The 26,939-nt window shown below is 31.6% G+C and overlaps 3 protein-coding genes across 9 annotated transcripts; 1 reads left to right on the forward strand and 2 right to left on the reverse strand.

Annotated features, from left to right (window-relative positions):
- The first annotated feature begins 2,660 nt into the window (after positions 1–2,660).
- Positions 2,661–13,527, forward strand: Fmr1 (fragile X messenger ribonucleoprotein 1 homolog). 7 transcript variants are annotated; one of them, XM_070299458.1, is made up of 15 exons: positions 2,661–2,767; positions 3,254–3,306; positions 4,100–4,250; positions 4,453–4,616; positions 4,767–4,932; positions 5,099–5,169; positions 6,495–6,566; positions 8,037–8,184; positions 8,322–8,459; positions 9,045–9,083; positions 10,193–10,336; positions 10,443–10,653; positions 10,942–11,157; positions 11,507–11,608; positions 12,115–13,527. In XM_070299458.1, the coding sequence occupies exons 1-15, from the start codon at positions 2,672–2,674 to the stop codon at positions 12,300–12,302; spliced, it is 1,959 nt and encodes a 652-aa protein (XP_070155559.1). In that variant the 5' UTR covers positions 2,661–2,671; the 3' UTR covers positions 12,303–13,527. The 7 variants fall into 7 exon arrangements, with proteins under 7 accessions (XP_070155559.1, XP_070155565.1, XP_070155562.1 ...); XM_070299464.1 differs by having other exon boundaries at positions 12,119–12,233; XM_070299461.1 differs by lacking the exon at positions 11,507–11,608.
- A 760-nt stretch (positions 13,528–14,287) lies between these two features.
- Positions 14,288–26,271, reverse strand: LOC138935095 (homeodomain-only protein). Its single transcript, XM_070299466.1, has 3 exons — positions 26,171–26,271; positions 14,610–14,798; positions 14,288–14,486 (listed from the first exon to the last, which is right to left on the reverse strand). The coding sequence occupies exons 2-3, from the start codon at positions 14,790–14,792 to the stop codon at positions 14,415–14,417; spliced, it is 255 nt and encodes an 84-aa protein (XP_070155567.1). The 5' UTR covers positions 14,793–14,798; positions 26,171–26,271; the 3' UTR covers positions 14,288–14,414.
- Positions 15,757–24,101, reverse strand: LOC138935096 (cilia- and flagella-associated protein 61). The gene is made up of 22 exons (XM_070299467.1): positions 22,910–24,101; positions 22,674–22,808; positions 22,390–22,553; positions 22,161–22,284; positions 21,417–21,841; positions 21,283–21,339; positions 20,918–21,141; positions 20,559–20,812; positions 20,247–20,463; positions 19,642–19,910; positions 19,349–19,543; positions 19,071–19,193; positions 18,836–18,948; positions 18,611–18,762; positions 18,122–18,332; positions 17,874–18,043; positions 17,571–17,762; positions 17,337–17,441; positions 17,173–17,250; positions 16,953–17,069; positions 16,815–16,880; positions 15,757–16,722 (listed from the first exon to the last, which is right to left on the reverse strand). The coding sequence occupies exons 1-22, from the start codon at positions 23,116–23,118 to the stop codon at positions 16,534–16,536; spliced, it is 3,789 nt and encodes a 1,262-aa protein (XP_070155568.1). The 5' UTR covers positions 23,119–24,101; the 3' UTR covers positions 15,757–16,533.
- Positions 26,272–26,939: the final 668 nt, after the last annotated feature.

The following is a 26,939-nucleotide window of genomic DNA, read 5'->3' on the forward strand; positions in this document are numbered from 1 at the left end:
TCCATGCTAAGATTTATTTGATTTGCCGATGAATTAATGGTTTGTTTCATCATCCTGGAAAATTTCAAACACAAAGTCGAAGATTTATAATACTTTATAGAATGTGTTTGTGAACATCGTAATTGAATATTTTACTTGGAAACACCTGTTCGCGTGTATTTCTATATATATATATACACTCTTCGATTTTCTACTTTAATTTTTTTATCTTTTGTTTTTATTGCGTAATAAATTATATATATATATATATATATATATATATATATATATATATTTTTTTTATTTATAATTTTTTACATGTAATTTATTTACTTTATTTGTGTTTTTATTTTTTAATTAACACTTATTCTTCCTTAATTTAACTTATTCAATAATGTAATTTTTTTTTATCATATATATTATAATAATTAATCAACCTTTTTTATATGCTGAATAAGCATTTTATTAATCTGATCTTGTATGTATTTCACGATCGCGGATTCATCACTTAAAACACAAACTCATTCAACACGTCACGGAAGATCATATTGTTGGAATGCCATATTTAATTGTAACTAAGATTCTTTTTTTTAACACTTCCAATATACACGTATAAATTCGCAAATTTTATCAAGAATCCACGAAAACTATTGATCTATAGTTTCTTCGGAATCGACAGCCGTCATTTTGCGCGCTCGATCGTGACTCTTTGCCGAGATTGCGGCAAAGTATGATCGCCACGAGAATCCGCTAAGCGAAAATAAATCGTAAGAGTGCGCGTGGGCGAGCGTGAGCGTGAGCATGCACACCGGCAAGACATGCACGTCATCGCGAAAGAAGAACGTGATGTGTGACGTGTAGCCATATTGTGGCGCGAAGCAGATAAGATTGCGGCGCGGTTTTATCAATTCTGATTTTATAAGTATACTCTTAACAACAAATCGAAATTGACGCGCAATTTTGATTTAAACTAGCAAAAATTTGTTATTTTATAAGAAACAGCAAAACAATCTCTTTTTATTGATTTATATTTTTATTGCTGTTATTAAGTTGCGCATATGATAATAATTGAAAAGTAACGCGCGCGGGCAGTTAGAAAGTTAAAAATGTTCAGAAAATGAAAATTAACGCAATTGAGATTTGAAAATTGACAAAAGTAATCATATGTAAGAAAATTAGACCTATTTTTCTGTTATTTGGAACACTCGACTAATTAACTCATATATTACTTTATATATATTTATATGTATATATAATTATTTTCTGTTGATTTACCATCAATTTACAAAATCATTCTATATAATATAATCATTATATGATATAAAAATGTTTTTATATTAATTATCATTTCGATTAATTATATCTTATATTAATCTATTTTAATTATTCCACTTTTATTTATTTCATGTTTTTTTTTCATTTTATTATTTAATTTATTAATTTAATTATATATACATATTGATATACTAATAATATTGCGCAATTATATTATAATACATTACATTATATACATTTACATATACAATTGAAAACATTCTTTATCATTCAACAGAATTTGAATCTATATATAAAAAGTATCTCGAACTCAACTACACTTTACTTTAATCTGTAAATTCTTCGGCCAATAGAATTGAATTTTAGTGCAGAGGTAAATTTTTTGTTACTATTATTATAATCAATAATGATGTGCTCGCGCGCTACTTTATCAACTTTCGGCATCTCAGCTCCATCGTAAGAAACGCCCTCATGTTAGGATCCTGTACTTTCTCCAAGATGGCCTGCTGTAAATCCACATTGACTGCTTCTATTGTGCTACTCAATCGCTCCGCATATTGAATCCACACGCAATTCGCACATCCCGACATACAGCAATTGGTCGGTTCCGTCAAATCGTCAATTGGAATATCCTTTGTAACATCAGTTCGATTTTTGTCGTCCTTTTGTATTGACAAATTCCGTTGAGGATAGAGTAGACCTTTAGCAATGAATGGGCTCAATCGTAATACAGGATTCATCTGCTTAAAATTTGGAGCAAAACGTATGTTATGCAGAGAAATAGCTCGATATTTATAATAATTAGATTAATTGAGAAGGCAAAGAATATATAGCTTTAATGTGAAACAATTGTACATATGATTTCTCTCACTGTACGATGATATTTAAATAAATTGAAAGAGAAATCATATCTCTCTAACCTGTCTTCGCAACGATGAGAGTGTAACACTAAAAACAATGTTGCCAACTCTTTTTTTGTATGGATTTCCATCCTGGGTGCTAGTGACAATAAGAATTATAGCGTAATTCGGTCACTCGCTAATGCATCCTAAAGGCTGCTACACATGAAGTTACCTAAATATAAAAAGATAATATAAATATTTTAAAGAATTAAAACTTGATAATGGTATATTGTTATGTTATGTATTAAACAATATATAAATAATATATATACATTAATTATTTCATTAACAAAATATTTTTACATTATATCACTGCATTTAGATACTTCATATATAGCAGCCTATAGTATTCAACTAGGATTTTCCTGCGTAGTGTCGTTGAGTTCGTTGTTTGGCGACACTGATCGGAGCCGCCCAATACCACCTCGGCGTCGTGGAAGGGAGTCGCGCGATTGGCGGACAGGAAAAATTCGCACGATCCCCGAAACTCGTGCGAGCGCCCGCTCTTCCAGAGCATGCCTGCCGTAGAGGAGGCACACGAACCGTCACACAAAAGCAAGATGGAGGATCTCACAGTCGAAGTATGCGGCGAAAACGGAGCGTATTATAAGGTTCGTTCTGTGAAAAGTATACGTGGGAGAACGCCGAGGAGTCGGCTGTCAGATAGGCCGTGTCACGTGCCGCGATACGATCGTAATCACGCCGTACGGGAGCCCGTACTTCGCGAATGCACGGTCCTCGGGAAATCTCTTCGCGAGAGGGGTAACGCGGCTTCCTCCGACGCCATGTCTCGTCGTCGTTTGACAGGGCGTGTGTGATATTTTCCCCTCGGTTCCGCATTCACCGTAGAGTACACGCGTCCCTCCCGTCCCTTCCCACGGGAATCTCTTCGTCGGCGATGCCTGAGAAAAAAAAAATGATATCGCGACATTATCTTAGTCCTCCGTGCATTCCCCCCTCTCTACCCCCTCTTCCTCTTTCTCGGACGAGTTTCGCGATTTTACGTTCAACTGGCTCGTGTACGACTCGCTAAACACTCCTAATTCTTATAAAGACGACTCTCGCTACATTCTTCATGTCTTAACTTTTTTTTCCAGGCCTTTGTCACCGATGTCTTTGACGACGAAGTTTTGGTAACTTTTGAGAACGAGTAAGTTTCTCCCTCTCGGCTCAACTGGATTTGACAAGAGAGCTTGTATTTCTTTATTTATATCAATAAGAGATTTTTTGCTAACAAAAATTTATAACACTTATGGAAGCTGTTAAAATATCTTTACTTTTATGCTATATTGATGAAACAATCTTTTATCGGTAGCTTCCTTGTATCTTGCTCTATAAAACTCTTAAAATGCACAAGATAATTATTAAAGATCTATTTATAGTTTTATTTAATATAGGCGTGTAATCATGTAGACATCCTACATTTCTATGGATATATTATTATTTTTGAAATCTTTTTTTACACGATATTTTAATATTTATAATTATATGATTTACCAAATTGCAAAGCGTTAATTATTAGTCTGCTCTTATAATATTCTCTTATAAATGACAGCAATATAAATAGAAATATAGATTAATACGTAAAACTATAATAAAGCAGTAGTAAAAAACTTTCTTGTAACAATAAAATAAAATGTTACAATATATACAAATATTTGAATATATGGGATATATATATATATATATATATATATATATATATATATATATATATATAATGAAATAAAATGTAAAATTTATATATTTCTATATAAATAAAATTGCAGTGCTTATAATTGTTATAGGTTGCGCTGAATTAATAGATATATACTAGAGTACTTTTATCCATTGTTAGAGATTAAAACTTTTTTTAATAGATTTATTTATGAAAAAATAAGTACATCATTTTTTGCACTGTGCTTTATAACAATTAGTCTAACCAAATTTATAACACATTGTAGTTGGCAACCTGAATCGAAATTCCCATTTGCTCAAGTCCGTCTACCTCCAAAAGATGGTTCCAAAACGGAATTTCAAGAGAATCAGGAGATTGAAGTATTCTCTAGATCTAATGATCAAGAAGCGTGGGGCTGGTGGAAAGCACTTATTAAGGTGCGCAAAACAATTTATTAACAAATATTGACAAGTACAATGCTTATGACATGTAATATATTATATATGTGTATATATATGTATATATAATTTATATTATATATGTGTATGCATATATAACGTTATATTATACATATGTGTTGTAAGAATTATTGAAAGAATGAATTAACTTTTATTGTTTAATTATATATGATTTTTTTAGATGAGTAAAGGAGGTTTCCAAGTAGTGGAATACTTGGGATGGGAATATACGTATACTGAAATTGTAGCTAGTGAGCGACTGAGAGCCAAAAATCCAAATTCCCCTATTGACAAGAATACATTTCACAAGATCGAAATTGAAGTACCTGAAGAGCTCCGAGAATTGTAAGTAGTTTAAAAAAGAGAAAATAATTTATTGCGTATCATTATCTTGTTTTAATTATGGATAATAACTTTAATCATAGTTATTCTAATATTTCTATATTACTAGATGTAAAGAAAGTAATTAAATTGAGCATATGTTACATATTATAGTGCGAAAATGGACAATGCACATAAGGAATTTCAAAAGGCGATAGGGGCGGCAGTGTGCCGATATGTGCCTGAACGAGGAGTACTGCTGGCCATCTCCCGTCATGAAAATATACATCGTCACAGTAGCATGCTCCAAGAAATGCATTTTAGAAACCTATCGCAAAAGGTAAATTACATTATTAATAAAAAAATTCTTATGAATTTGTTGTTACATCTTTATTTAATTTTAAAGTATGCAAGATAAATAAAAACTCTTTTTAAAACTTTAAAAGATATCATCTTTTAAAGTTTTAAAAAGAGTTTTATTATTTTGTTTTTTACATATTTCACAGGTTTTGCTATTGAAGAGAACAGAAGAAGCAGCGCGTCAGCTCGAATCTACTAAACTTCAAACAATAGGAGGGTAAGTTATTAATATTTTTTAATATTTGTAAATAACAAAAAAAAATCTTGTGAGATTGTTTTACCTGCCCTTGTCCATGTACTGTCCTGGTTACCATCCTGTCTGTGGTTTGCATTTACTGGCAGAAAAATCAGATCACAAGATTTCTAATTATTAATTGATATGTTTGCTTTAATATCACGTAACTTCATGAATGTGATTATATAGGCACATCATAAATAGTATTTATTATATATACATCTTATTTCTTTTTCTTTCATCTCTTCTATCACGAATACGATTATAGGTAGAATATCAACAAATTTAACATTTTTGAAGCTCGCATATATAACTATATTTATTCGAATTTTTCTTTTGTTATAACAAAACAGGTGCAAATACAACAAGAAATTTTATATGCACTATAACTCATTTTTCCTTGCGTTATGGCAGATACGTTTCGTTAAACAACATTAGATCATAAGCATGATCATGTGCATCGCAGACACAATCATTATTATTTTATTAAAATATTTCTTTTTTTTTCTTTTTCTTTTTTTTTAAGAGAGAATGCTATTTTAAGTATGCTAATTAAATATTTTACATTATAGTAACTAATGACTTATTTTAATCAAAATCTATTAAATTATTACAGAATTATTTCTATAAATATTTTGATCACTCCTTGAATTTATACTGCCTTTGACTATTTACTCATAATGTTGGACATATTCGCAGATAGAAAAAATTCTATAATAGACATGCACCTCTGAGAAAAATTTATTGGCAAGTAAAACATAAAAAAATGAAATATTATATCTTTAAAATAAAAAAACATAAATAGAGAGCAAATCAAAAAGATTGTAATATACAAAATTTATAGAAAATATTTTAGGGTTGTGACAGTTTTAGGATAATTCTTCTTGCTAAAGAATCCATAATGTATGGAAATAATGCATGACAGAGACATTTGTATATATTATATATATACACACACATAACAAAATTAATCATTTTTGGAAAAATACTAACATAGATATAATCATTAGAATATATTATTGTGTTAAGATTAAAGTTTTAAATTCATTTTAATAAAGACTATATATGTTATGCTTTTTCCCGAAATTTTTATACATATAAAATGCAGATATAAAAATATATACCTATATATATATAAGAAATACGATAAATTTTGCATAAACATTTTTGAAAATAAATTTGAATAACAAAGTTTACACACTAGTATCTGCATGCATTAATCAAGAACAAACAGACAGAATGGCAGGGACATAGGATAGGGCCATCTTATAATGAGTTTTCACTGAGTTACACCATTCTCATTTCAGCAAATTTAGATCTTCAAACTTTATATATCAGCGTGTCTCAGACTTTGAGGCAGGAGTGAAAACAAATTCAAGGTGAGATCACAGCAGCGTGGTTTAGAATTAAGTTTAGCTTACTGTATGACAAGATACACTTATACATTTTTTTAAACGGAAAATAAATCTACACTTTAAACGTGCATGCTTCAGCGTTGTGTAGTATACTCACTGAAATCCATATGCTTCAAGTATACTGATTATATAAGACAATTATATTTATATCTTTCTCTATTTATTATGTGCTGTGTAGTAAAATCTTGCGTGATTGGTGAGGTAGCCAAATATATTATACGTATAGCTGTGATCAGTTCCCGATTTCATTTTCTGTTATTTATATATTAAGTAGATTCGTTAATTATATTATTTATCTTATATCAAGAACGTCGGAAACTTGGCCTGCCAATGTTTGAGAAACACTGATATATCCCATATCTCTTGCACATATATTTATGCAAATGGTGGCTCTATCCCATGTGTTCTTAGAAAAATGTGTAAATGATACACATTAAAAATATTGTAAGAAAGTATTAATTAAAACAGCTTTTTACTTTTAAGAATATACATTTTAGTTATAAGTAATATTAATGTCTCGAGATATTTTGTGTTTAACATATCTTAACTGATAGCTTAAATGATCTTTATTAAATAATGTTATATTGCTCCAATTGCAAATCTAATACAGAATAGTTTCCTTTCTTAAGAAAATAAAAATTAATACTATCTTTCATTATAATATAATGATATAATGCAAATAGTATAAATTGTAATCTCAGATTGATTTTATTATTTAATTTTTTAATGAAATGACAATGATAAAGCGTATATTTCTATATTATTTATATTAAAAAGATTAAGTGTATTAGAATACACATTTTGTTTAATTAATGCATGCATGTAACGTATAGTTTAACATTATATTGGATATTTTTTTAATCAGAGTTTTATTTGTATTATAAAAACATTTAAGAAAATATTTCGAATTGTTCCTTGCTTTTAACTGTAAACATTTATATATTGCATGGCTATTGTATCATTTTGAGATATATCAGATACAATGCAAAGTTGTCATTTTTACAGCTTTAATAGAAATAATTAATTTGTATCTGCCAAAATGCAAGCCATTGATAAGGATACTGTTATAGGAAGATATACCACATTGGCATATCTGTTTGCTTCTCTCTCCACAATATTGATCTATATTTATATATAGCATATATAGCATATATAGTGGTGCAACTAATTATATATTATAAAGTAAATAATTATATTCATTAAAGAACTTATCATTTTTAAACTATAATCGCGAGAAATTAATAGTGACACAGGAAAAAATAAACATATTTATACATATATACATAAGATATATTAATCTATGATAAATTTTAAAATGTTTTGTTATAAAATATTTCTAAATTTTTTTAAATTTTATTAAATTTTTGACATACTTTATTTCTCGAATAAATTCGTAAAAAAATTTAAAAAAAAATTTTTTTTTTTTATATATAGATATACCGACGAATTTAATGTCCGAGAAGATCTTATGGGGCTAGCTATCGGTGCTCATGGTGCAAATATTCAACAAGCACGAAAAGTTGACGGCATTACAAATATAGAATTAGAAGAAAATTCATGCACATTTAAAATATATGGAGAGGTAATAATAAAAATTTTATTGTTTGTGATATTAAGACAAATTATTTTTAGAAAATTTGATATTCTCCATAATTATATCTAAAAATATATATATTTGACTAATATACACAGCTTACCAGGTATCTTTTTTAATTGCAGACGCATGAAGCTGTTAAAAAAGCTCGATCTATGCTGGAGTACAGTGAGGAATCTATACAAGTCCCACGGGTTTTGGTAGGAAAAGTAATTGGGAAAAATGGTCGCATTATCCAAGAAATTGTCGACAAAAGTGGTGTTGTAAGTATATTTTTATCATTAATAGATATCATACATAATAAATCTAGATACACACGTATATATATTTGTGTGTGTGTGTGTGTGTTTGTGTTTGTATATATGTACGTATGCATATATGTATGGATGTCTGTATAAAACTAATACTTTCAGAATTAATATCAGGTAGGGTTTTTCTCATATCTAAATTAACAATGTCTGAAAAAATAATTAGAAATATTATATAAGCATATCAATTTTCATTTTCAGTTGATACAATATAATTTTTTAATTAAAACTGTTAAATTTAATACATAGATTACATGTAATACTTTACAGATCCTCTACGTCACTGATATATGTTTATCTCTCAGGGTATGTAACAATTATCCGAAATTTCTAACGTTGCATTTTAAGTTAGCGCGATATTATTGTAATTTTATATATATTACAATATATACAAATTCTCTCTCAGATTATTAACGTCGGGTTATATTTAAAAATTCTACAACTCAAAAGTGAAGTAATATTCAATTGAAAATGGAAGTTTTCTTTTTTTATTCACGAGACATTAGGTGATATATGATATACCTTGTCTGTTCTCGGTAGATAACAACTGGCTCGAGTGGGAATATACATATTGATAAAGTAAGTATGTCATTTTCTATTGTTTGTGATTTTATTCCATTCAATTCATTTAATCAGTCATTCATATCTATCGATGTCTGGAAGCACTCGCAAATCTTACATGAACCACTCGGGCCAGTTCTTTTAAATTGTATCAAAAAGAAAGAAAAAAATAATAACTGTCTTTTATTTATATAAAATCAGGCCTCTATTCATACTTCACATTTAGCACTAAATGTGATTATCTCATTCTGAATGCTATTTGCTTTAAATATCAGAGTTTTGCATTCAGCATTATCATGGTCGTATGGCCGCATTTGACGCTAAATGTGCATTGTGTATACGGACCTTAATATACATGTGCGTTATAAACAATACTTGATGCATAAGTTGTTCCATGTCCATGCATTTGTTTTTTGTCATCGATTATTATGTTTTAAAACGGATATTGTTTAAAAGTATGCTCTTACAATCCATTTAATTTGTTGAAAATTTACTATTGTTTACGATTGGAGAAATATATGACATGGCATTTGCTGTTAAATAATAAGAATATATTGAATGGATGGGGATTAGATAAACTTAACGCATGGGTGATCTTTTTGTACAAAAATTATATCAATTTCCTATTAAATAAAAAAAATGTGGTTGTTTTATGAGATTGATGATTATAAGAGAAAAAATTATTTTTGCAGTAACATGAACATTAACATTATTATATTTGATTAGATTTAAAAAAAAAAAGAAGAAAAATCTTAACTTGTTTTTTTTTCACATATCTTTAAAAGAAAGATTATAATCACACTAATATAATGACCACCTGCCTAATGTAAAATCGTACAAATGCAATTACATATATTGCCTTGAAAAAATCTTATTCGAGAAAAGGTAAAAGTATTGACAAATAACTTTTTCAAAAACGAAAGCCCTTTTGGGATATTAAGGATGTAAAGAATACTTAAGCAAATTTTCACAGACTAGTCAACAAGTCTATTGATGGAAATGACAAACGCCAGTGACTGAAAACTGATGGTATGGATATGAAATATCGATTCTAAATGTCTCATATATTGGTAATTCGTACTTGTAAATGCGTCAAAAAGCGCAATTTTAATAACTACGAATTTCAGGTAAGGGTAAAAATAGAAGGAGACAACGAACCTCAGCCAACGATTCCACGGGAGGAGGGTCAGGTCCCCTTTGTCTTTGTCGGGACTGTTGAAAGCATCGCCAATGCCAAAGTTCTATTGGAGTATCATTTGGCACATTTAAAGGTACATCGAAACGTTAAAATTTCCAATATATTTCGTTTAAAACCAAACCATAATTCAAAAAAATTAATGCGAATATTGAGGCATTACCCTATGATTCGTACTGTAGGAAGTAGAACAACTTCGACAAGAAAAATTGGAAATTGATCAACAATTACGAAGCATGCATGGGTCGACTACAGGACCAATGCCTAGTTTTCCACCCACAAGACGAGGAATGGTCGCGGGACCGGAAGAAGGTGTCAGCGGCCGTGGTGGTCGTGGCGGCCAGTCTCGGGGACGTGGTTCTCGGGGTAGAGCCCCCACCAGACATAATGCTGGTAATATTATTACTCGATACATCAAATTAAAGGACGGCATCGCTAAGAAATATTACTAAATGTGAAATTTAGTTTTAGCATAATTTTTCAGTTTTAACATAATTCTTGAATTGTAAAGATAAAGATTTTTTGCGAGAACATTTCGTAACATATTATTTCTTTCGATATCGTAATAACTTTTTAGGCTTATGTGATAAATTAGTCAATATAAAATGCAACTAAAAATATCTACTAAATAATAGCCTGCACTTATCAAAAATTTTACAATTGATCGCTTGCGACTTTTAGGATTACGCAGAGATGCTTTAGACAGCAATGAAGATCGTGTTCGAGATTTACCGCCAAGAGGTGGCCATCAGGGAAGTGCTGGTAACTCAGGATATATGAGTGGCAGGCAAGGTCGTCCTCCAACCCAACGTAGAGATCGTAGAGATGAACGTCGTCGTACTACAGATGATGAAGATACTGTTTTAGACAGCCAAGACGTTTCGAGTATTGATAGAGGTAATAATATTTATCAGTTTATATATGTGTACATATATATATATATATATATATATATATATATATATATATATATATATATCGATGTATGTGTGTGTACATTTGTGATCACAATCATAACCATTTCGTCCTAAAGATGTGGCGTGTTATAATGCTTTGAGATTAGCATGAAATATCAAGCAAACTCTTGTGACCATCTAACACTAATGTTATCATCGAGTTTTAACTGTAATGCATGCTACTAACGTATGCGCAACTTCCAATTATCTTTGGCTAATTGTACTTTTAAATATTAGTCTCTTTATTGCACATGCTAAACAGATGGTCACAATGGTTTGTGTATGTATAGAATCGGTATCAAGTGTGGAAGGAGGATCTAAAGGAATAAGACGAAGACGACTTCGGCGCTCACGACAAAGAAGTTCAACGCCAACAAGTAATAACCAAACAGGTAATCTTATCTTTAGCCAGTAGATTTGCGTGATGATTCTTTAGGACGATCAGTTATATTAAGAGAAGCGTAATGTATCCATTAATAAATATTTTGTCATGTATTTTATATAGGTTAACATGCAATATACATATCAGGGTGTCTACTTCCTGAAAAAATATGGAAAACTTGGGATTCTCTGAGATTTTTTTTGCATTTGAAAAAATCAGGAGATTCTTATGGTATTTTATTGGGATTCGGAGGAATTTACTAAAAAATTCTCTTGCGCGCTGGGAAGAAGACATTAAAATTATATGAATCTTCTTAATTTCAGTAAAGTTTATTAATTATACGTTTCAACTCCATATCAAGCCATTCTCAATAATTTAAAATAATATAGGTAATAATTGCAAAAATACTTGAAAGATCAGAGAATTTTTTTACAAAATTTGAGTACACACCCTAGACACACACATACACATTTATATATATGAAAACATTCAGAGTTAATCTATGTATTTGTTTAGGCAGTAATGCCGGCCCGTGCGACCAATCAACAATGAATAGCAAGGAAGGAACACCTGCGAACGACGTTTCTATGTCTAACAACAGTTCCCAAGGACCTAAAGGCCAAAGAGAACATCGGTCTCGTCCTCCTCGTATGCAACAGAGCAATAAGCCTAAGGAAGCTTTGGTTAATGGTACCAGTGGCTAAACAACCATTGGGTTGTTGACAATTGCTACCAACATTGCTACACGTTACACCTGATGAGAGCTGTTAACTCCCAGCACGTAACATGACGCATACCGACACAAGGATTACACGATTATGGAACGCGACATGATTAGTCTACGCTCGTTGTTAAGACTGTTTGCTACCGATATAAGAATACGACAGTTTAAGAAATCGTCATTCTCCTTAAACACATTTAAGGACACATATTAATATCCATGCATGGTTTAGTTTAATGATGGTAATTACACTGTCATGTTTGATATATGGATACATTCATTGGGAGATAGAGGATAGCATTTGGTAAGAAGGATTCCCTGATTGTGAAACTGTGCCTCATTTTTATACCGAGCTCCTAACTTATGTGGCAGTGCTTCGGATGTACTTTATAGTACACCTTAGTCACTTATTAACGTTTAATGATCCGATATTAGGCTGGATAATCGCGGCTCGTACGTCAATTATCGCTCTGGGTAGGTTTCATCTAGATATGTCGCGCTTAGTACTTACGATGTAATATGATAATCTCGGATTTATTTGGTTCAATAGCTTTAATAACATTCGATTAATAAATTAATCAGCGTATTTTTCATGAATGTTATGTATTAAAAAATGCTTTAATTACTTGATTGACAATTCTTTGCTCTATCAGAAATAATTCTACAAAAAATTGAAACGAATGCGACATAACTAAGATGCAACTCGATGTGCAAGGAAAATGAATTTCCGTTGTTAAATGTAACAATGGTAGGCGGCAGCTGTCAAAAAATTCTGGTTCAAAGGTATTCCCAATGATGTTCCTTTCTATTTACTTGAGGAAATTGAGTTTTTCATTTATGGTTATATTAGTAGAGTTATATTTAACAACACTAGATTTTTATGTTTTAATGCTGAGTGTTGATTAATAATATCATGATGATTGCGAAAAATGACTTATTCGAATATAACACGATCAGATGTGCACAGGAGTCGGTTTTTATTTCCGAATACACTTTTCACGTAATTTAGTCTCTTTTTCTTTTTCTCTTTTTTTGTACTTTTACTACAGTCTAAGCATACTATATCAAACTTTAGGATTTGATATCAAGTTCGTTTCTGCATTGTTTCTCATGATTTAAAAAGAAAGTAAACGTATACTTAGTAATACCAATGTATGATGTGCCAGAGAAGGAATGATACATGTTTTATGATATCTAGCTAAAGTGCAGACTTAGCGCATACCTTTATTACTATAATACTACTTAGTCGAAATGTGGATGTCTGAACAAATAAACTAGCTTTACTATACTAAGCTATAAAATAGATATGATCAATTGTTTTAAATTGATTATCACACACAATATTATTAAAAATCAGTTATATCAATTTAAAACAGTTGTCTCTCTTCTTCCGGATATGACAACAACTAATCGGACGTGTCTCACGAATTTTGCAAAAACACACATGGTGGTTGATGCAATATATTGACACCTAACAAAACAGCTGCCATTATCTGAATATTCTTGTGGCAGCCAAAAAAAACTGAGATATCCCCCAACTTGCTTGTTTCAGATACATTTGTATTGATTGCAATTTGTGCATAATTTAAGAATAAAACATTTCTGTACATAGACTGGCCATTGATATAATGAACCTTAGACTTCCTCTAATATAAACACTGCATAAATATTTTTATCAAAATTATATAATATAAATTACATGTTTTCTTTTTCTCTTAAATATTGTTCATTATTTTTTATGATTAATAGTCGTAAACGATATATACAAGTATATTGTGATAGTGTATTTTAAATTAACAAGTTATATGTATATATATAGTCTAGTTGCTTAGCTGTCTTATATATGTTCAGATAAAAAAAACCCATTCTGTGTATTGAATTTTCTATAAATTTAATAAAATACACTAAAATTTAACTCTATCAAACCTAATAAAATTTGAAATTTTGCTAAGTAACCAATTTTATAGATGAAGTAAAAGGGTACGTATAATTAAGATATAGATTTCGCATAATTTGCCATCAGTTCAGTTGCCTGTGCATATATAAATCAGAACATCAGGTACAAAAGTGAGATGAAGTCTCTCAACGATAACAATCAATGTAACCCAAGATTCCCGCCGAGACCCTGTTCTTTCCGCCACTGAGCCAATCTAATAGCGTACCATCCCTGTAGAACATAATTCACTTTTGTTACACTTTATTTACTTCATTCGTTTCATCGAATAATATATATATTTTCATGTTCATGTTATATTTTAATATTCTTATATAATCTTATATATTTACTTACTTCAACGTCAGCCTCGGAAAGACCAGTTTCAGCCGCGAGCAGGACAATATCCGCGGTATGAGGTGCTCTTGGCCACCTATTAAACTGTTCTTGAAGAACTGCTTCCTGATCCACTGTCAAGCGAATCACTCGAGTACCACCAGTTCCGCTTGTGGGAAGTCGAGTGGGATAAGACTTCAGCATGTTTCCCTTGTAAAGAGAAAATTTATTCAGTTATTCAAATTGATAAAAAAAAGAGCAATCAAGATAGATAGTTAACGTTATGATATAACGTGACATAATGTAATAGAGTTGACTTCTATATTGATATTGCTGTTTTAAATATTGATTCTTACAATTAGTATGAAATCACGAATCATAGCTTCTTCATTCGTTTAATTTTCTGAAATTATTATTCAGCCTACTAATAAGAATATAAAAACAAAAAATGGGTCATTATATAATAATAAAAAATTAATAAATAAATAAATATAATATTAATATTAATGAAATATATTAATGATATTAATAAATAAATAAATAATTAATTAATAATTAAAAGTAAACAAGGCCTTAATAAATTAATTGTCTTAAAATAAGATTTTTTTCTTTAATTATCCAATCTTTTATTTTTCTTTCATTTTGTTTCTGTTTAATTATTTAATGCTGAAGATGGTCCAAAAAGAACTGAAACGTACGACTTGAATAATTAAAGAATATTCTATTTAGAGTGACAAATGTACAGTCTCGTCATAAAATGTATCTGTGCTATCAGATTAGCTCTTCTTACATAATGGCTTTTCTATTACAATAAAACTGGCATCTGTATAAGTCTATAAGTAATCGCTACACAAGTTTGCATGCTATGTAATATCCTAGAATTCGCGTAATTTTTTAATAGATTTGGAATTTATCCCTTTTTCATAGATATTTCTATTCATTTTAATATAGATTTTAATATATCTATGACCAAAAAAAAAAATATTCATTTAGTGATAAAATGCAGAAAATTTTTAGCGGCCATGCTAGAAATTTACAGTAAACAAGCCAACGGTAAGAATAGCACGACATTGACCCAACATCTCAGGGTTTCTGCGAGATTTTGGATATGTTTCAAAAACGTGGCGACATAATACTTACGAAAGAGATACGAAAAAGTCTGATGAAATCCGTAATAAATCCAGTGAATAGGCGTAGAAAAAAAGAATTAAAATTGCAAACAGAGCGAGCGAATGTATTCTTTGAATAAATCGAGAATAAATCAAGATTCTACAAAGTTTAAAAAAAACTTGAACACACATTGAATCTTTTTTGTTCCAAACATTTTGTCCTCTTTTATCTCTTCGAGAGATAAGAGGAATTATTAATATATTTAGCAGAGGAATTATTAATATATAAAATGTTATCTATATCGCCTCTCTTGGACCAGTGCCCGCGTTTCTATAACGACCTTCCTAAAACATCCTGCGGCGTATGATATGTATGGTAATGCGTAGGTGATGTGACATTATGAATGCCTTGACAGACGCCGAGCTAGTTACGGAACAACTTGACGGAATGTTAAACTTGACCTACACAGATCGAATCGCATACCAAGTAAGTAGACGCGGACTCATTTATCGGAGATGATGACTTTTGCGATCGCACGCGCGGCTTTTATCTTGATTCGGAAATGTGCATACAGAAATGAGGCGTGATCACCTCCCATCTATCGTCGATCATTATCGCGTGTCGAGTTGATGCAACCTTCGCATATGCATGCAGGGAATATCGAGTTAACATTTACATAGTGCCACTTTTAATCACTTTGTTTTTATTTTTTATATCGCGATTAATTTTTGCACAAACATTAAATTTATTTTATTAAAATATTTTCATAATATTAAATAATACATTCTTCGACCATCTATTTTGGAAACCTTTTCTGAAAGTTTGTAAAAATGTTCTATTGCTCGAAATATAATGGACTTTCTTCGATGTCCATATACATTTGACGTTGTCTATGTGGTGTACAATACATCGATAAATCATCTTCGCAAAATTCCAGGAAATTTATAAGATTGTCTTCGAGTTCTCGATGATAAATCGAGCCAGCGTATTTGTATTCGATGTAACGTCGATCTTTTTCGGATATCTATATTAAATATCGAATTCTTTCAATCTTGGAGCACCGATCGATAGCCCCTATGTTTTTCATAATGAAAACTCGTAAATAAAATCACTCACCGCTTTCCATTTGGATTTGATTAAAGCGCGCATGCAATCATCGATCAAGGAATCGCTGTAAAAATCCTATATAACGAAAAAAATAAGCGCGGAATAAATATCGATGTACATAGATATATCGAATAAACAATGTCTTACCGTCTGCGATAGCAAAATTGCTCGATTTTCGACTCGTAGGCACTCAAATTTATCATGAAAAATCGCTGCAGCCCAAGGTTCGCGAAAGTACGCATAAAAATCCGAAATATACGAGCTCTGATCGGGCGAGAACAAATGATTATTATAAAAAATTTATAAATAAGAAGCATGTCGAAATTCAATAAATCGCTCTCTATATATTCTCATTAATTGTTCTTACTCGAAAACGGAATTTTAACTCGTTCAACATACTCTCGTGTTTCCCGTACAAAGCGATCATATTCTGCACTTGAAATATCTAAAAAATAATTATGAGATGGAGTCGTATCTACATTTCAAGTGGCAAGATAAATGAATATAATAAATGAATTGAACTAAGGCCACCTTTCTATTAAGGCACGTTACAGTTTCCACCGAGTCATACGCGTTTAATCCAATACGGAAATACCCAATTTCGGATATGCAAGAACCAGTTATAAGCACTTCGCCCTATGCGATGTGAAAATCAACTACGTCAATGCAATTATTTATACGAATTATTTTCGACATACAAAATTTCATCAATGCTGAAGTAGCAACGTTTTTATTCGCGTTCCAAATAATTTGGCTAAAACTCACATCTCTACTCATCATTTCATCATCCCACGTTTTCTTTCCGGGCTTGCGCACATGCAAATAATAATAATCACCCGGCAAAATGCACGCGATTACAATTGGTTTACGAAATATCGGAAGTGTCAAATGCACCTTTTCTTCTTTCTGCTCGTCCCGCCGATGAAGATCGATCACTCTTCGTAAAATTTGGGCAAGCTTTCGATATAAATGTAGTGCGAATGCGAATGTGAAAACAGTCGACGATGTTACATTTTCGAAAAAAAAAAAAAAAAAAAAAAGGGAGAGAGAACTCTATTTTATACTAACTCTTTCTCCGATTTCTACACTATTATAATGCTGGTGTTGCCAGGATTCGAAATGAAACTTTCTGGAATATTTCGTCATAGTACCTGCGGCAAAAATAAACGGATCGTTGGTGCGAAACTCGGTATCTATGACTAGCAAACCGTCGAAAACGAGACCGGCACGAGAAAATGCTGAAACCGTAAACCTCATGGTAAAAAAATGCGATATCGATTAAAGTGCAGGTTTAAAGTGTCAATAGTGAAAATTACCTAAAAATGTCCTTAAATTAATCGTTTTCTCGTAGAAGTTAAAAAGAGCATCGCAGACCAGCTTTTTTATTTTGCCCTCTCTCTCGATCGTGATGCTTTCGATCATCAGTTTCCCATTATTGTCTTTTATCAGCATCCAATCGATCATATTCCATTCGCACAAAACTCGAATCTCATCCCGTAAAATAGCGTCCATCACCGCTTCGTTCACCTTACGAACATAATATTACTGTACCTTCTTACGACAATATCAGTTTTATATATGGATGTCCCGTGATATGTGGGACCCATTTCAAAAATGTATTAATTTAATATTTAAAAACAATAAAAAAAGTGAAAGGACATATGTTTATATAAAATCTTTTTTATCGTTTTTAAATGTTGAAACACATTTTGAAGTGGATCCCACATATTATGTTAATTTTGTTCAATATATATTTCTAAAGAAATATAACTATAGATAAGTAGCGATTATTATCTTAACCATACTTCGCAATCGCTCAAAAAGACTTTATCGTGCATGTTGTGGGGATTCAGGATCGGCTTGATCAACGTAATCCACGAAGGCTTTACACCGAACTTGATTAAACCGCCCAATGCGCAGTAGCAATCAATATTACAACCATAAAAGAGTATTGTTTCTAATTGAATAAGAGACGACATTATGAGAATATTGCAAAGTAGCAACTTGACTAAATTATGCATCGCACTTACTGCTTTCTGTGAGATCCTTTGTTAACAATCGAATTTTTCTCAAACATATAGAAGCTTCCGTATCGTTATTTATAGTAAGACAATTCCATGGTCTCAGCTCTTCTGTATTCATTCTTGAAAAATATATATAATGTATAGTATTTTCTATAAAATATAATACTGTAACGTATAATATTTTGTTATACAAGCCATAGAATTTGGCGATTGTTTTACATTAATATGGACAATCCTTTACTCTTGTTTTCGGATTTCCGTTTCTCCTTGTAACATCGATCTTTGATATTGCAAGCCGCACGTTAAAACCAAATAGTCGTATGCGACATTTCCTTGATTCATCACATTCACATATTTCTCTTTTCTAACGCGAATACATATGTATATGATTTATATCGAAGCGATCGATTGTGAGAGGAAGAGGAAATAAGATTATATAAAAAATACATGTCTTTTATATATAAAAAAAAAAATAAAATAAATAAAATAAGATATAATACATAGTTAAAAGAACTTTACCTGTTGATCCCTGTCATAATCCCATAAACAATATTGATCCAAGCCTTCGCGATCACACAGCGACGATATTCTGAGCAAAATTTTCCTTTAAATGGAAGTAGACGTATCCCTGCGCGACTTGGTTTATTATCAAAGGGTATACCATGTGGCGATATCAATGTAAGATTTGTGAACTGTATATAATGTTGCATTGATCTATCATAATTCAATATTATTAACGATTAAGAAGAAAAAAAATATTTTTAAAAAATTATTATGTAGAGACTGGTATATTTTATAATTGAAAAATTTACCGGTAAGCAAGATATTCCGCAAAAGCAATTCCACATTCCGATGCGCCAACGATGACGATTTTCATATCGATAATTACACGTGGCATCATTGCCAATCTCGGTGACATTAGAAATAAAGAGAACCTACTGTTATCGTCCTCTTCACTTTTTACATCATTCTCGCAGCTATTGAGATTTTCCGAAATAGTTGGGAATCTATATTCAGCTTGTCTACGAGGATCAACTGGAATCATATCGTCCAAACAAGACACCAAAGGATGCATTCGTGTCTGCAAATTACGTTCTACGTTAACATTTTATCGGTGATTTTTTGTAAATCAAAAATTATTCATTTTAGACAATTATACGAGGATCATGTCATCGTCTAACTATGTATTTTCGAACACGTTTATCCGCAGAGGCTTGTATTGACAAAAAAAAAAAAAAAAACACTAAATATTTAAGATTTACAAATATTGACGTACTATTTAAATATCAATAAAAAGTAAATCCTAATATGTTTAAAAAAAAAAAAATACTAATTTTTCATTCTGCTAGAGTAGACTGGGTCCTTAAGAAATACAATATCTTCCGAATCATAAATCGAATATTATCATAAACCTCACCAATGCACTCTCATCTTCATGATGAAGCCGATAGAAGATTACCGTTAACTCGCTTAAACGAGCGATCTCGCGGAAAAAGAAGCGATGGTAAGCGGAGAAAATCGGCATGAGAATAAAATGCAAGAGACGTCCGTAATTATCTCGAGAGATACTCCGCATAGACACGTAATCTTCTATATGAAAATATTTTTTAATAGAATGTATCTGCTTCTCGGCACTACAATAAGATAAAAAAAGATATTTTTATTCACGCTTTGGTATAAATATATTTTATAAGAAAAAAAAAAACTGTATCAATATACGTAAAATAACCGTAATAAAGCGAGTCCGATCATTGTATCGTTGCATTCGAAGACGAAACAATCTAAATCGAGCTGCAAAGGATCCATCGCGAAATCAAACTCGGCCAAGACCTTACTGTGATTTTGTATAGCGAATAAAAGTTCTTGTACAGATTTTCGATCTCGTACTTGGGCGCGACGACACTTGATCTCTTCGCGAAGAAGCGCCCGATGTACGATGTATAACGTCATCGGAAAATCTTTATTACATCTCAATGGTACGCGCTATATTTTATATGAGATTTCAATCGAAAACATCATAAAATATCATTTTTTTCCCCCTTCCTCGTACATACTTATTAATCGAAATAATTGTTATGACAAAAATACCGTGAAATGTTGAAGAAACTGATGGTATGAGTGCGAAAAGGGGAGAGCAATCGCGCAGTACTCTAAATGCGGGAAACAATCAAAAGCAGCCTTCAAGAAATCGTAAGACCAATGAGGCCTCATCCCATCGCGCATAGCAAAAATTTCCAAAACGAAGGCATTTATTTCATCATAATACGTCGGCGGAATATCGTGAATGAGTTGCATTTGCATCATTTTATTATCTTTAACAACAAAATTAATGTTTTTTTCTTCTTGAAAAGAAGATTCATGTCGTACATTATATACACGCATTATATAATTATTCATTGAAATAGTTATTATCATAATTTCTCATTAAGAAGTCTGTTTAATTATCTTTTTACCTACGAGAGAAATTTCTTTTCCGTCTCCTCCATTCGATTCCTCGAAGTTATGGCTTTCTTAAATTATTTTCATTGAAAGCTTTCAGTATCTCGTAAGTGTAAGTGTCAAATTCGATTATTGATAAAGCACTGACCTTTCTTTTCGGAATTTTTTTTATCTTGAGTTACTTTGATTATTCCTGATGTATCATCATTCAAACTCCGATCGAATCGCTGCTGCCGATATTCTTGCGATTTTAGCGAAGATACAGACGCTCGAAGAAACTCCCTTGACTCGGTCGCTTTAGCCACATCAGTTAGTGGTTTATCGTTTTCGTGCGATTTTCTTAAACCATTATATGGGGTCAATTCGAAATTCTCATTCAATAGATTAACGTCAATTGTGGAGTTCAGACACATAACACCTGCCACCGAGCCATCGGCGTCTTCGCCAATGATCAATTGGCGACAACTATCTGGATAACGAATCATCTCGCTAATGTAATAATCCCCATAAAGCTCCCTCAGGTGTGTATCTTCACCATCGATAATCGTTATTACGTCGTCGTTGTCCTCCTCGCTATATCGTTATCGTAAATATATACAGATATTTATACAAAATTCGTATCTTTCGCAAAAAAATGGCAAATTTTACGAATATATTAGAATAGATAAAAAAATAAGGCTTCCTGTTTTATTACAATTTTTATTACCACTTACACATAAATAAACTTGTCGTGTTAAAATAGAAGCTAATGATCATTTTTCAATATAATCTTCGAAAAGATGCCGTTGTTCCAATCATGTCCATTACAAATTTATTGTTTGTACATAAATGGTAAATAAAAATCGTAATAAAACAAGGAACGTAATTTTTTTATCCATCCAAATCGACTCACACAACCCTCCGTATCTTCAGTTTGGGACGTAATTGTTGTCGATCGCTCAAATATAAAAATTGTAACGCATTGTTTCGTGTGTTCTTAACCAGCACTCTAGTCATATCTCGCTCGAATATATTCGCTAGAAAAAAACGTGACAACAAGAATCTTTTGAATTATAATAAACTATCTGAGCCTAATTTATTAATACGCCATTCAAAGGACATAGATCGATAGAAAAGATCACCTAACGTAACTCGAGGAGGTACCACCAGAATCACGTGTTGGCAATAGGTGGTAATGTCAAAGATCGCGGCCAACAGCTCCTTCAAGAATTCATCGTCTGAATAATGCTCATCCCACACTAGCAAGTGTACAAACATTGTATTTCTTTCCGTGACAGCAGGGATCCTTTTCAAAAAAGGATGCCAGTTGAATAAAATTCGCTGATCATTCATTCGAGATATAAATTGAAAGGTTTTTAAATTTTGCTATTTTCCAAAAGAATACTGAAGACGGGAGGAACAATACCCATAAATCGTTTTTAACCAAGTCAACCAATCACATGATGGCACAGATGGAATATTGGGATAATTGCAGAGGCATATCCCCGAAACGACATCATGTCTGTCGTTATACTGGATCACCGAGAGACAGGAAGTTTCGCTGAAATTTTATATAATAGTACTTTGAAAGCACGATATATATAAGATTATTTTGCCGATACATAAGAACGAGCAAGCGCCAAGATAATTCATTATAAGTACTAGAGCTGTTCTAAATCTACGTCCCCGAAAATTTCGTAAGTCGTCGAACGTATCAGACGTTCTAAGTACGGTAAATCCGAATGTTCGACGCGACGATATCCCGAGACTTTGCTAGGCAATTTGTCAGCATGACTCTGCGAACAGTGTCCATTTTTCGATTCGTTAACCAAAGTGATCATTGACATTTCGAAAACATCTGCTTGGCTCATGCGTCATGCGCGATATTCATTTGTAATAGATTCTTATCGCGGCTATTTCTTGATTAAAAAAAAATTCTCGTTATTTAATCTCATATAATCTAAATAATCATAAATCTTTAATCTCATATTTTGATATAATTTTTCGTTTTAATTTTATTTCTTTCTCATAAAAATATTTCTCAACTTCTTTAGATTTCAAGTCTTTTTTTCTTGCGCTTGACGATATTAGATGCGTGCAGTAGCACGAGCCTGGTTAATTGACGATCGTCAATTAACCGTTCGGAGCGAACAGTTATGAGGGAAAAGATCAAACGAAATTATCGAAATCGTCGACTGACCGTGAGAAAAGTTCGTCGGACCGTATGGGCTCGACAAGGCGACTTTAATGATCGCAAAAAGGTAATAATAAAACTCCTTGAACAATCTAAACGGAGAGGCGAAGTAATTGCTTCGCTTTCTAGCTCCCGCAATCTCTTCTTGTCCCTCGCGCAACTTCTTTTCATCTAATAAGTGACTCCTGTTAGATAGTATTCAGAATCTTTAACAAGCCAACGTCAAATATATCAACGATGCAAGGAACTCCCGCAACAACGGTACAAACTTTTTTTGCGCGAAAGCTATTCATATTGTATTAAATATAATACCATAAGCATAGTGCTATAAATGCGAACGTGAAATCGGCAATGACAAACGATATTTCTAATTTTTTTTTTTCTTTTTTTTAATCAAGCCGAGCTACTCAAATTCGGTACCGTTTCAAAAGTTCCTTCCTTTCACTTATTCATTTTCGCGGGTTACTCTCTGATGACATTTAAATTTAAATTAATGGATCTTAATACTCGTTGGCGAGTTTGAAATATATGAAATAAAGTTACTCCGATAGATGAATTAAAAATAAAAAATTAGAGTTCTGCTAAAGAATCAAGATTTTACAGAAGTATAACAATTATTTAATATATATATATATATATATATATATATATATATATATATATATATATATAATTGACAGAATATATATAAATATATAAACACACCATATATATATTCTCTCAATTATTTGAGATATATTCTCTTTTCCCTGCTGTTTTTCTCATGGGTGGCTGAGAAAATTACCAATTCATCGTCGATCCTTAACTATCTCTTCGACTCACAGCAAGTTTCCGAACTATTAAAGTAATGACTTTCGTCATGCAACGTGTGGAATTACGATGTGCAATACAAGAAATTTTCGGTGTTATTCTCTCTCTCTCTCTCTCTCTCAATATAAATCTTTCAAATATATATAGCTTCTCATATTTATATAATCTCTCTCTCTCTCCCCTCCCCCTCTCCCTCCCGCCCACCCCTCTTTCTATCTTTCACTCTCCTTTTTCTTTCCTATATTTTACTTCCTCCTTTCTCTATCCCTTTTTTCTTTCTTTTCTCCCTCCTTTGTGATGTATATATATATATATATAATATATGTAGAATTAAATTAAAATTCAATTTAAAAATAGTTTTTATCGAGAAAAATTATTACGTACCGACGCAATATACTTTCAATGTTTACAAAACAATGACAATAACACTCGCTAGATGATTTTATTACGAGAAAGTCTAGAATCAAGCAATGTTATTGCTTTAATCAAGAAACCTTTTGTTTCTTGCTTCTAATTAATCTGATAGAGATCCCGTGACTGATTATAGGCTGTGTGACAATCTCACCACGGAAGAAACATATGTATATGTGTGTGTGTGTGTGTATATATATCAATATATAAGTATGCAAAGTATTCGTAATGCGAAGTGTCATTTTTATGTGTGAGACAAAATTGAATACATAAAATTATTAAGAATTCAAAAAAACACATCGTATACAACAATTAGTTTTTCAATTAGTATCTCTAAATACAATCTGACGAATGTAAATCTGTGGGTGGAAAATCCCTTTTAAGACAGATCATTATGTCGAGTTGATCTATAAGTTGCAATTAGCGGTGCGAAAATCGCTCTATGAATCAATGCCATTCATTTCCCACGTAAGCGCCGATAATGCTTCTGCATATACGCTATGAAAAAAAGATCTATTTCTCGTATGCCCACCATTAAGAAAGGCTTCCACGGTTGTCCCGCTATCCTCACCATCGATATAACGATAGTGCATATGTAGAGCATTGCGCTTTATTCAGATAGAGGTAAAGCGTCGTGCATAGTTAAAAAATAAAAAATTTAATGCATTTTTATTGATTTGCAAATCACGAATTAAAAATTAATTAATTATTTAAAATTAATAACATTATTACCTTTCTTTTTTTTTTTAAATATAATGCAATATTATTAGTTTTCCAATTTTTAAATCAAATTATCTCGAAAACAAAATATATGAACAACACACACGTTCAAAAAACGTTCCGAGGATGTGAAACATCCTCTGGATATCCTCTGGACGTCTTTTGAACGTGTGTGTTATTAGGGATAAGATTATATGCCATATTTTAACATTATCTTCGCAATCAAATAATTGTCAAAAACAAAGATTTAAGTGCATGATCTCAAGCAAGCTTCGCTTAAAAATTCTCTCTATTGGCTATATTTTCTCAATACGCAAATACATTGAATCGTTTGTGCAATGTGCGTAGTTTATCAGCCATTCGTCACGTAGCATAAATTCCGCAATATTTTTGGGATAATATCGATCCCCTCCCCACCCCCACCGAATTTTGTATACCGTGTATGATCAAAATAATAAATGCAGGATTGCATAGATTTATTATTATAATAAACGCTAAATTGTGTTTATTATATAATCTAATTTAACGTGTTATATTACATAATAGTAACTCGTCAAATATTTCAGATTCTCGCAAATAAAATCTGATTTTTTTTTTTTCCAAGAATAAAACTCCCTACTAATTTTTTAAATAACAAACTCACAAAAAATAAACTATTATGTTAAATTGAAAAGTTGCAATATATCACAATCATACCTAATTTTTCTATTCTTTTATTCTCCATCCACTGTGATTTTTTATGACTTAACAGCTAAGGTAAGAAAACGTTTTGAAGAAAGTTAGCTTACTTATTGTCCCTGAAGAGAGCAATTGATCGCAGAACAAATATAGAAGAACGTAGTAGATCCACACCCGACAACGGTACGCACGCGACTGACGAGATTCGAGACTTTCTGGGATCGAGCTAAACACCGTATTGTAAAATATACGAAGCAGAGTGGGAGACGAAACTGTTTTGCATGTACATGTAGATGCAGCTGTTTTAAGATATTGGCAATGTAATTCTAAATGCATGACATCAATCTGATATAAACAACCAATAATTTTAATGATCGATTCTGCCTCGAAATTTTGCAATTTAAGATAAATTTGTCTCTTCTTTCAGAAATCCATTTGTAATTTACAACTCTAAGGCAATAAATACACATTTTTCATTTCTCCATGATATGTCAGAAATTTAAACTTGTGCTTATACAAAAGTTTCGATAATTAACAGACTAAATTAAATATAGTTTTTCTATTGACATCGATTTTTCATTACGTGTATAAGAAATATGTTAGCTTATAGTCACCAATTTAAAGGGACTGAAAAAGAAGATTATGTGTATCACACAACACGTACAATATATTTTATAATTTTTGAGAAAATGCGAAAATACGTATTCGCATACCGCAAATTCTTAATAAATCTAGACTTGAACACGTGGCTAATGAGTCCGCGTGATAATCCATCCTTGACCCGCTAGCTTCACATACACAACATACACACTGTCGGCTGAGTTACTTTAATCGCGCGAAAGCACGATAATTTTCTAGGCACATCATATGAAAGCACTT

This window comes from Polyergus mexicanus, unplaced genomic scaffold, assembly GCF_030449975.1.
Source record: "Polyergus mexicanus isolate NDT 795.1 unplaced genomic scaffold, iyPolMexi1.0 SCAF_7, whole genome shotgun sequence".
Taxonomy (NCBI): domain Eukaryota; kingdom Metazoa; phylum Arthropoda; class Insecta; order Hymenoptera; family Formicidae; genus Polyergus; species Polyergus mexicanus.

What these genes read in the sequence shown, in the direction of transcription:
- Fmr1 (XM_070299458.1), top strand. Translation starts at nt 2,672, where the DNA reads ATGCCTGCCGTAGAGGAGGCACACGAACCGTCACACAAAAGCAAGATG. An exon ending in AAAACGGAGCGTATTATAAG is followed by an intron (nt 2,768 to 3,253) that starts GTTCGTTCTGTG and finishes TTTTTTTTCCAG; the next exon opens with GCCTTTGTCACCGATGTCTT. An exon ending in TTGGTAACTTTTGAGAACGA is followed by an intron (nt 3,307 to 4,099) that starts GTAAGTTTCTCC and finishes AACACATTGTAG; the next exon opens with TTGGCAACCTGAATCGAAAT.
- LOC138935095 (XM_070299466.1), bottom strand. Translation starts at nt 14,792, where the DNA reads ATGCTGAAGTCTTATCCCACTCGACTTCCCACAAGCGGAACTGGTGGT. An exon ending in TTTCCGAGGCTGACGTTGAA is followed by an intron (nt 14,487 to 14,609) that starts GTAAGTAAATAT and finishes TATGTTCTACAG; the next exon opens with GGATGGTACGCTATTAGATT.
- LOC138935096 (XM_070299467.1), bottom strand. Translation starts at nt 23,118, where the DNA reads ATGAGCCAAGCAGATGTTTTCGAAATGTCAATGATCACTTTGGTTAAC. An exon ending in ACCTCCTCGAGTTACGTTAG is followed by an intron (nt 22,285 to 22,389) that starts GTGATCTTTTCT and finishes GTTTTTTTCTAG; the next exon opens with CGAATATATTCGAGCGAGAT. An exon ending in CAATTTTGCTATCGCAGACG is followed by an intron (nt 16,881 to 16,952) that starts GTAAGACATTGT and finishes TTCGTTATATAG; the next exon opens with GATTTTTACAGCGATTCCTT.